The following is an 11131-nucleotide window of genomic DNA, read 5'->3' as shown; positions in this document are numbered from 1 at the left end:
GTGAATTTTAAGTGAATTTTAAAAAATTCAATTTTGAGCATATACTGTATTTAAGTGTGCTTAAAGCTATAATGTCAAAATTGGTACAAGCATACTTTTAATATACTTTGTATATATTTATAGGTAGTACCCTTAATACTTAGTATACTTAAAATGTACTTACACAAATGTAAGTATATTTGAAATATACTAAAGTATTTTTTTCGCTAGGGATATTAAAGAAAAACATATTTGAATATGAATGTCATGGTAAAAGCAAGGATAGTACATGTACTGTAAAGTATATTTGCAGTGCATGTTTGTAGTAAAATACAAAAACTGACCTCCAGATGTAAAGTGTAAAATTCTAATTTTGAGGCTGAAAGAACGTGAAGTAGGAACGCTAGGCTTAGCGAAAAGTGGAACATAACATCGGAGTAGCTTAGTTTCTTGGGGGACGTTAATCACAGACGGAAGGTTGCAGGACTTCACAATACTTGTCTTTAACCTTACATGCAGCAGAACTGTTCTTAGCTCTGGTTGCAGTTACAGAAAGAGTACTGCAACATGTCGCTGGCGGCGGAGGCTTTCGTGTCGCAAATGGCAGGTAATGCGGTGACCTAGTTCCTCAATAGCGAGCCGTTTTTAGCTATCATTAGCCAGCTAGCTCAGCCAGGCTAACCAGGATTCCATAGGCGTCAATTGTAGGTTTTGTCCTGTACAAGTAAGCCCATCAAAACATTTAACACAAACGTTATTAAAAAAAAATTAAAAAACTGCCCCAAAGGGTATTGCTTTCAGTTAAATTTGGCAGGCTATAAAGCAGCAAGAATCCACCAATTGAAACATTTCATCAACTTAATATAAGCTAAGGCCTTTAAAAAGAAAGGAGTAAGTGTATTTAGAGGTGTGCAGCTTAAAGAAAGTATCAGAGAAGAAAGACGTGAGTTGTAAACCCACCTATATGCAGCTAGACAGTTTAATCCCAGGTAGAAAATACCGGAGTTCACCTAAGGTGATGAACAACAAAACAAGAGCTGAAGCTCTTGTCTTGTTCTGAAGCTCTTGTTTTGTTGTCACCTGTCATCACCTGACTCTTCAATTGCAGACTCTGTAGTTAACATGTTAACCTAAAAGTAACCTAAGAGTTTTCAATTGTATCACTAAAATAACTGCTTTGCACCAAAATACGTGCTTAACAAAATACATCTTATAGTTTGAATTAGTCTTGAAAACAAGATTTTATTGCATCAGATATCAGTTTTCTGGATGATCTGATCATGTGACAAAGTGGTCAAGCAGAGTGGTGAGGGGTAATACTCTGGGCTTTGTAGCTAACGGAGCAGGGGATATTCCAGTGCTTGAATTTTGACCTAGTAGATTTTAGAATAAAAATGTTAAACAGTTTCTGTTAGACAGATTCCACTTAAAGTTGGTGTGAAGAAGAAAAATCTGCTTGTTTTTGATCAACAGCTGCAGAGCCTTGGCCTGAGAATGCAACCTTGTACCAACCGCTAAAGGGTAAGTTGGAGGATCTGCAGAAAATTTTTTTTGGCTGAATGTCTCCTAATGTTAAAGCATTTCTCTGCTGCAGACCATCAGATCCTGCTCTCAGACCACGCCTCGTCTCTTTCTGTTCAGGTAAAAGCTTGATTTCTGGATTTTTCTCTGCAGACATTTTGTGAAACCTCTACATTTATAAATACGTGCAATGCAGCCCAGTCAAAGGCCACTAGAGCCAAAAAATCCTTTAACAGCAAAACAAAAGGCTATAGTTGTCACTGTCACTGTTGTCACTGTTGCCAACTTAGCAATTTTATATTTTGCGACTTTTCAAAAAACAATTGGTTTTGAACTAAGTGAAGCTTTTTAAAGATTGTGGTTGACCAGAAAACCAGTCAGTGCACCCCGGTCTTTACTAGTACACAGTGTGCTGTACTATTAAAGAATCTCTCCCAGTAGTGTTGTACATTTCCCACATTAAACACACTGATATTGCAGAAACCCTCGTTGTTTTCCACATGTTGTGCAGCTCTAGCTTCGCCTTTTCCAAGCCAGGGAAGGAGTTTTGACTTCTCTGCCTTTTCACATGCAGGCCTATCTCCGGATGTGTGGTCTGCCAGTTCAGGTGGTCTGCAGATACAACGCTGAGTACATGTCACCGTCTGGTCAGTACACCCACCACAGGCATCCTGCCATTCCAAGCCGACATTCCTGATATTTGTTCTCTCCATAGGAAAAATCCCCTTCATCCACGTGGGGAACCAGGTGGTGTCTGAACTGGGACCGATTGTGCAGTTCACTAAAGCCAAGGTGATAAAATTAGAGATCAATCGGCCACCGATCATAATCGGCCCATTTCCGTGAAAAGGTGTATGATTTGTGATTGCCGATCACTCTCTCTTGTTGCCAATCACAAAAAAACGATCACCTGTAGGTCACTTCTTGTGCAGCTTATCTCCTCTTTGCCTCACACTGTGCAAGCACACAGCAACAAATCCTAAACAGTGTGGTGAGGAACTTCAACGCTCAGAGATAATGGGGAAGTTTTCGTGTTTTGATGGAAAAATACCTCGGTGGTGAAGCATGTCAAAATGTATCAACACAACGAGTCTAATATGACATTTAAAAAACAAACATACTCGATATAGTATGATAATATCAAGGCTCACAGCAAGAAAAAAAGACATCTGGAGCGATCACATTAAAGCAGCGCACAACTAACACCCGAATGAGCGTGACGGTCAGAAAGCTTAACAGATAACCCGATAAATAATTAAAGTCTTCGGGATGGCAGTGGAAGATGTTGGTTCTGCTCTTGCTGTTGGACTGCCACGCCACGCTACTGGTAGTAATATTTCACAGACGTAGCACCGTTTCTGCTCCACCCAGCAGTGAACTCTCACATTGAACGTTTGCTTAAAGCTGCACCTTGTAACTTAAACAAATAAGATTTTAATAACATTTTTGCTATGTCCTAACATAAGACAGTTAATCTCTGGGGAAAATAATCAATCTCCTCTGCCTCCTCTTGTTATGCAGAATTACTCAGCTCGGTCAGAAACAACCAATCAGAACCAGCATTAATCAGCTAGCCATGCTATCTGGAAGTTTGGATTTAGTAACTCAGGATTGTTCATTGTGATGCAACCTGCATTTAACTTTAAATTAATGTTTCCTTTTTTATTTGACATTTCATATACGCAGTGTTGTAAGATGTATTTGACTTGTATAAAATTTAGGCTGTTAAGAGCCTTATTGTTTTACTGATTGCAGGTTTTTCAGTTGTCCCTTTGACTGAATAGCTGCTTTATTGTGCTGCAAAGTATTTTGCATGTTTTATGTCTATATTAGGTGAATTTATTGAGAGATAAATACATTATTTTGCCAATAAATTATTTTTCTATTTTTCCAGATCACAGAGTAGCATTTATACCGAAAGCGAAAAATTAACAGCCAATCCAGGTGATCGGCAGTGATCAGTGATCGGCCCTCATTGGTGATCGGTATCAGAATCGGCAGCAAAAAACCTGATTGGAGCATCCCTAGATAAAACCCAAATCTTTCAATGTTTATGAAGGTCGTTGAGCTTTGGCAGGGTGCATCTTCCTCAGGTGACAAGGAGTGATGCGTTTGTGGTTTCCAGGGCCACTCACTGAGCGACAGCTTGGACGACGTCCAGCGAGCCGAGATGAAAGCGTACATGGAGCTGGTGTACAACATGCTGCTTACTTCTGAGGTAACTGTCAGACCCACACGCTGATGCTTCAGCGCTGCAGCAGATTCTCACCCAGCTTTTGTCTCCTCTCTGCAGCTGTTCGTCCAGTGGTGCGACGACGCCACGGCAGCCGAGGTCCGTCTTCCTCCTTCCTCAGATGTCAGAACCAAAAGCATGAATCTCTCTTAGCCATCTCCATTGTGTGCAGATTTCTCGGCCCAGGTACAGCAGCCCGTACTCCTGGCCTCTCGGGAACATCCTGGCCTACCAGAAGCAGTGGGAGGTGCGCAGGAAGATGAACGCCATCGGCTGGGGAGGGAAGACGCTAGAGCAGGTTCAGACGGGCTGAAGCCTGATCAGATTTCAAAATGTTTTAACATGAAGCTCAGTTCTTTATTGAAGCTAACCTGCTTCATATTGACTTTATGCATCTTGTAATGTTTGGCTTATAATAACTGCCGTCTGCATCTCATCACATTACAGCAGCAAGCTGCCAGGCACTCCAGTACACCCAGACTGATCATGTCTGAGGTTCAGTGTAGGCCTGTCAATGTTAAACAATAATATTGCTGTTTGAGAACATTTTCAGGTAACATAAATTCTGATGAACATTTAACACTTGAACTGGAAGACATTTTAAATATAAGTAAATAAAACAACAGAAACAATAAATTAAACAAATGATGTCTCTGTAAACAAAATTGTCCTTTAAAAAAGCGATCCCAAAACACCAGACTGAAGAGCAGTTTCAGCAGAAAGAGAAAATCAATAAATCATGCAAATGGAAATGATCGAGCTCGTTTTAATCTACCAGGTGATTCATTGATTTATTGCTTTCTGCGACAGGTCAAGCTCTCGTGAACCAGAACTTGGCCTATGTTCTGTCACAGAACATAGACCTACAAAAACCAGATGGAAAATCTGTGGGAAAACTTAGAAACTGTTCACAGTGCTCAATTAAATTAGTTATGGGTGAAAAGTTGCTAGCAGCACTTTGGATCTATCAGACTAAACTGGAATAAAATAAAACTTTGGTTGTGATGCGAGAGAAAATGTGAAAAAGTTAAAGACGTGTGAACACTTCTGGCAGGGGAAATATCTACCTGAAAATCAGACATCTGCTATTTCTATGTGTTTTAGGTCTATGAAGATGTGAACCAGTGCTGTCAGGCTCTGTCTCAGAGACTGGGCACTCAGCCATACTTCTTCAACAAACAGTAGGTATCAGTCTGCTGAGCACAAACATGTTTGAGCACCACCTGGTGGATAAACCTCAGCATTACATCTGAGCAAGCTTGCTCCATTGAAAATTGTTCAATGATCTTCAAAATCCATAATATTAAACTTGAGAAAGATCAAAAATAAGTTGGCTAAATTTATTAGTGAAACTATTTGAAAGTAATTTTGTTGTTGTTCCATCATTTTTGTATTTGTTTCCTTAACAGGAGCATCAGCAATATGTAACATTTAAATGATTGAAACTACCGAAACACCAACACAAAGGAGCACACAAGTATGAAGTGCATTATAAAGGATAGGTTTTACTTTCATTTTTTATAAATAACAATGTGAAAGCAGATTTTCCTGACTGTTCTCTTTACCAGATTTAATGGTTCAAATGGAAGGTGAGGTTCTGGTAGGGCTAAAGTTGAGCCATTTTCTCTATTTCAGTTTAAAGCAACTGGTTTCATTGGGCTTGAATATGTACGGTACATATGCTGCACTTTTCAAATTTCATTATTAACCACTTCAGGGTTTCCCCCAGTGTATTATAAGCCTGGCGGCCCACCATGCTTTACTAGCCCCCCCCCCCCGTGAGGCTAAGCATTGCTTGTTTTTATTTTTAGGAAAATAAGGAAAAAACAAAAATTGCTTTATTTTTTTATTTTTAATCAAGTCGGATTGCAAGCTTCTCTGTTGCTCTGAGCATTTCACTGGCGGAGCATATTTCTTCCTGAAATATAGGTTTATTGAAGATAGGTTTATACTTTATGCATTTAAAGCCGGCAGAGCAGACCAATCACACCGAAGCCTCTGCGCATTGCCTCGCTGTCACTGCTTTAGTCCTTTAGTTTACCTCAACGGGAATCGCTCGCGCCTCCTTTCACTCAAACTGAACACAGTTTGAGTGAAAGCTGGATATGTAAATATCCAGGGTTATGAATTATGTCTCTTTGCAGAACTCTCCATCAAAGTAAGAGTTTAAAACCCACCACGTTTTGTGAACCTCAGGAATAACTTTCTTTCAAAGGAGCGCTTTGAAGGAGCGGTGAGATTGTACAAAGAATTATGCGGCTTTTTCATCTCAACACACTGCCCAGTGTTTGACCCTGTCTTCCCTATAAAGTTTATATATGAAGTCTTGGTTGGCCGGTGCATTAGTGATTAACAAACCAGCTCTAACCTCATCATGCAGGTTCAGCCCGGTGAGGAATTTTCACGCTTGACTCGTAGTGACGCATCACTCTGGTTTTATATTATTTCTATTATTATTTTTCAGGTTACATGAAGCATCAAACCAGGCTGTATGAGGCCTTGAGCAGAATTTGACTTAGGGGCATCTCTTGCTGATAAAAATATCAGCACCTCTAACAGCTTCTCTGTTAGATTTAGTGAAATCTGGGAGAGGTGGAGTAGTTTAACTGGCCAACCTAAAAAGCAATAAGGTATAATTGCAGTTTACTAATTTGTATTTGTGAACAAACAGAGCTCAATTTCAAAGATTAAACTCATAGCATCAGATTATTACTATGGTAACAAAACAATCTAACTATGAATATTGTTCTCTGAACCTTTACAAAGTAAACTTATCAGCTCCTTAAAATCTTACATTTAAATGTTAAACAATTTAAATTCTTTGCTGAAACCATTTAAAATAAAAATTTAGCCGCATTGATCATTTCAATAAACAAATGTTACATTTACTGTATATATCTGTGGTCTGTGTTAAAATATTAGCATTTATGGGGCCTTGAAGCCCCATAAATGGGGGATTATGGAGCTGCTGACTTAATTTGATTAAACAGAAGTGCAAATAACTGATATTCATTTTTTTTTTTTTTTTTTTTTTTTGTAACCCCTCCAGGGGGTCTTTTTGTGGGCTCTAGAGTCCCTTTTCATGAAGTAGGCTGACAGGAAAGGGGGAGGGAGAGGGGGGAAGACATGCGGTAAATGTCGCCGGGTCCGGGAGTCGAACCCGCGACAGCCGCGTCGAGGACTTGAGGCCTCCAAATGTGGGTCGCGCTAACCCCTACGCCACCACGGCACGCCCTGATATTCATTTTAACTGTATTTTTTGATTAGTTGTTTTTAAGATTCTATAGTTGTGGGTTTAAATAGCGTTTCACTCACGATACTTTCCCGTAACATCTAATTACCCAGTAATATTTTTACATTTCCTGTCAACATAACATCTTTTAATACAAAAACACGGTGGACCACCAATGGACTGGTGGTGGACCGCCTCATCACCCCGACCACCGGGCTTAGCAAATCTTCTGGGGGAAACCCTGCACTCATTGTGGGTCTGTTACAAAAATCCCAATAAGATAAATTCTAGATCTGTGCAGTCATGCTGGAGCTTTTCTCTTATGGCGGCTCTCATTTGCTTAGAGCAGATGGAAGGATTTTTGCTCCTTTTATACTTTTTTACCCTTATGGTGTGCAACCATGGCAACAAGCTGTTTCTTTTTTATTTAGCAGTTGATTAGCATCCTCAAAGCATCTCTTCCATCTAACAGAGTGGTTATCCCTGACTTAAGCCTGTCTCTGCCCGACTTTCTAAAAAACGATGAGGCAGAGAGAAGTGGGAAAAACAAAGGAGGCCAATTAGCAGCACTTGCTAACTTCTGATGCCATCATTCAGGACAAGTTATCTTCAGGAAATATCTTCTGTGCTGCCTGTTTGTTTATTTTAGCTGTTAGCTAAAGAAGCTAATGACAGCATCAGTTGCTGCGTTTCCATTACAAACTTTCTTGATATTCTGATAATGTGGAAAAAAACCACAATTTTGCAAAATTGGTGTTTCCATTAAATAAGAAACACAATTAAAAATCACACATGAATAAGTCTGTTTGTTCCGAACCGTCATCCTACCACTTCCTGTCGTCTTCTTCATCAGTAGTAACGGCCGGCGGTTTGATCATGCAAGTCCTGTTGTGAAACAAGTGTTTCTATTGCAGTTTTTGTGAAATACAGTAAAGACATCCAGAAGACCACCACCAACACAATTTATTGAAAATTGATTGAATTTTATTTATTAATTCCAAATTCTGCAATTTCACAGTCAAATTCGCCTGACGTCTTCAGTCAGAGGCTCCTTTCCAGCCCAATGATGATTTTTGAAGATACTAAGATGACTTAATTGAGCTCAATAAAGCATTTTTGAACTAAACTGAAGGAAGCAGAGTTGGGATGTTAAAATGTAAAGAAACAAAACTTAATCAGGAATGTGAATTCCTGATTGGCCAGGCCGTTTTGATTAAGCAGCTTTGCTGTGTGCTGCAGGGCGACGGAGCTGGACGCGCTGGTGTTCGGCCACCTCTTCACCATCCTCACCACCAGACTCACCAGCACCGAGCTGGCAGAGAGGGTCAAGAGCTACAGCAACCTGCTGTCCTTTTGCAGGCGCATCGAGCAGATCTACTTCGACGACAAAAAGCTTATGAAGGACTAAACAAACACCGCTCTCTCTGCCGACTTGTCTTGTACATTCTGCGTCTTCTTCTCTCATTCCCTGCGCCGTAGCAACTGCCACACCAATGTCTGTGCTGCTCGCTTCTCCTCTTAGGTCCATGCTTGTACATTTGAATTTTTTTTTTGAGTATTTCCAGTTACACACTTTGAACAGCAGGGTCGGGGTTACAGCTATGCAACATGACCGAGTTTCAGAGGAAAGAACTACACTTGACCCCAGAGGTCAAATGGTACGAGTTTATTTCCCTGTTAGGCAGTTTTTGAGCTGCTGCTGTACAAAATCACAGGAACATACTAATGAAGGAGCTCCACACTGTTTTGCATTTGTTGATGTGAAGTGCCTACATAAGACATTAAGCTAAGTAGTTTTATCTTCGTTCCCAATAAAAGCCGAGTGTGAACCTTGAAGATTATTGGTTGAAGTTTTTTCTCGTCGTTTCAGAGGAGAAAACCTTATAGATTCCGTCTGTTTCTGAGCGTCTGGAAGCAGCTGCTACACTTGAATGTGTTCCTGCCTCCAGGCTGCATGAAGCCCATTGGTAAGGTCCCATTGCTTCCAGCCGTCCCACAGTTCACCGTCTTTCACATTTCCTGTGAGGTCACCGGTTTGACCTCTGAACCTCCAGGACATGATGAGTTATGAGCCACACCAACCAAATGCAGCACAACTGGAGGTCAGCAGAGGCACATCCACCAGACCAGTGTTGTATAGTAACGAAGTAAAAATACTTCACTACTGTACTTAAGTATATTTTGGAGTACTTCATACTTTCCTCGTGTATGAAAATTTTTGATGACTTTCACTTTTACTTCACTATATTTCCGAACTCAATTGCGTACTTTTACTCCGATACATTTTCAATGTGTGGTTTAGTTACTCGTTACAAAAAAGCGAGAGAGAGAAACAAAGTGTTTTGACCCCACCTACTGATTAGCAAGTAGGCTACCGAACAAAGTCCGTAGCCTGCTTGCCTGGGCTTGTTCATCACCTCCAACAGGATACACCTGTTTCGCTTCTCCCATTGTTGGGGAAATCAGAACACCTTACAGCCGGTGGGTGGGAGGGACGAACAGAGAAGAGTGCTGCCCGCACTGACGCGGCTCAGGGATTACGTGACACGCAGCGCCGTGCCCTATAATGCACTGTAAGCTATGTAATGTGTTTGAGGCAGTTGACCAAAATCCCGGACAATTTTTAAATTCCCCCCGGACATCTTTTTAGGTCTGAAAAGTAGGACATGTCCGGGAAAAAGAGGACGTCTGGTCACCCTAGTTCAATGGGGGACAGAAGCCATAGCGATAGCAATTTAGACTAAATTTAACGAATATAGGAAAGGCATGCAAGTTCAAAACCACAAACCATTAACATGTGCTACTCTTTAAAACTGGAACACTTTATTAGCAGGTTTCATTTTGCCTGCACTTGGTTGGGTACATTATTTTACGTTTATTTGACAAGTTTACCAAAATATAAGAAATGTCATTCAAACTTGCCTTGTTTTACTTTTTACTTGTACTTTTCATTACATTACTTGAGTACATCCATTTTTACAGTAATTTCCATACTTAAGTACAAGACGTTTCAGATACTTTAAGACTTTTACTCAAGTAACATTTCAGTCAGTGACTTCGACTTTTACCAAAGTCGTATTTTGGAGAGGTACTTGTACTTTTACTTGACTCTGAGATTTCAGTACTTTATACAACACTGCACCAGACCATCTCTCGTCATTGAAGTAACCAACAGCATAGCTGCATTAACAGGTTTCAAAATACTTCATTTTTCTGTTTTAATGTGACAAACGCAGCATGCCGTTATTAATGTTTCACATCTGTTTGGAACCTGGATAATTTAATGAACTTCATTGAGGATCTCTGGCAAGACTTAGAAATTGCTCTGGGGAGGAACAAATATTTTAATTCAATATGAAAAAAATCTGCCTAGATCTGCAAACATGGCAGAGTCATACTACTGTTGGAGTTCATTGTCAAGTCAAAATGAGGCTCAGTATTGTGTGTGGCCTCCACGTGCCTGTATGACCTCCCTACAACGCCTGGGCATGCTCCTGATGAGGTGGTGGATGGTCTCCTGAGGGATCTCCTCCCAGACCTGGACTAAAGCATCCACCAACTCCTGGACAGTCTGTGGTGCAACATGACGTTGGTGGATGGAGCGAGACATGATGTCCCAGATGTGCTCAATCGGATTCAGGTCTGGGGAACGGGCTGGCCAGTCCATAGCTTCAATGCCTTCATCTTGCAGGAACTGCTGACACACTCCAGCCACATGAGGTCTAGCATTGTCCTGCATTAGGAGGAACCCAGGGCCAACCGCACCAGCACATGGTCTCACAAGGGGTCATCTCGGTACCTAATGGCAGTCAGGCTACCTCTGGCGAGCACATGGAGGGCTGTGCGGCCCTCCAAAGAAATGCCACCCCACACCATTACTGACCCACTGCCAAACCGGTCATGCTGAAGGATGTTGCAGGCAGCAGACCGCTCTCCACGGCGTCTCCAGACTCTGTCACATCTGTCACATGTGCTCAGTGTGAACCTGCTTTCATCTGTGAAGAGCACAAGGCGCCAGTGGCGAATTTGCCAATCCTGGTGTTCTCTGGCAAATGCCAAGCATCCTGCACGGTGTTGGGCTGTGAGCACAACCCCCATCTGTGGACGTCGGGCCCTCATACCATCCTCATGGAGTCGGTTTCTAACCGTTTGTGCAGACACATGCA

The 11131-nt window shown here is 41.3% G+C and overlaps 1 protein-coding gene across 1 annotated transcript; it reads left to right on the top strand.

Moving 5' to 3' along the window:
- Nucleotides 1-414: 414 nt before the first annotated feature.
- On the top strand, nucleotides 415-8801 carry mtx2 (metaxin 2). Its single transcript, XM_032552704.1, has 10 exons — nucleotides 415-586; nucleotides 1453-1500; nucleotides 1574-1620; nucleotides 2075-2147; nucleotides 2216-2292; nucleotides 3626-3718; nucleotides 3794-3832; nucleotides 3906-4031; nucleotides 4838-4914; nucleotides 8205-8801. The coding sequence occupies exons 1-10, from the start codon at nucleotides 547-549 to the stop codon at nucleotides 8371-8373; spliced, it is 789 nt and encodes a 262-aa protein (XP_032408595.1). The 5' UTR covers nucleotides 415-546; the 3' UTR covers nucleotides 8374-8801.
- The last annotated feature ends 2330 nt before the right edge of the window (nucleotides 8802-11131 follow it).

The sequence above is a fragment of the Xiphophorus hellerii genome, chromosome 22 (genome assembly GCF_003331165.1).
Source record: "Xiphophorus hellerii strain 12219 chromosome 22, Xiphophorus_hellerii-4.1, whole genome shotgun sequence".
NCBI lineage: Eukaryota > Metazoa > Chordata > Actinopteri > Cyprinodontiformes > Poeciliidae > Xiphophorus > Xiphophorus hellerii.
The sequence above is the reverse complement of the archived record's forward strand: the minus strand, read 5'-3'. Positions and strand labels throughout refer to the sequence as shown.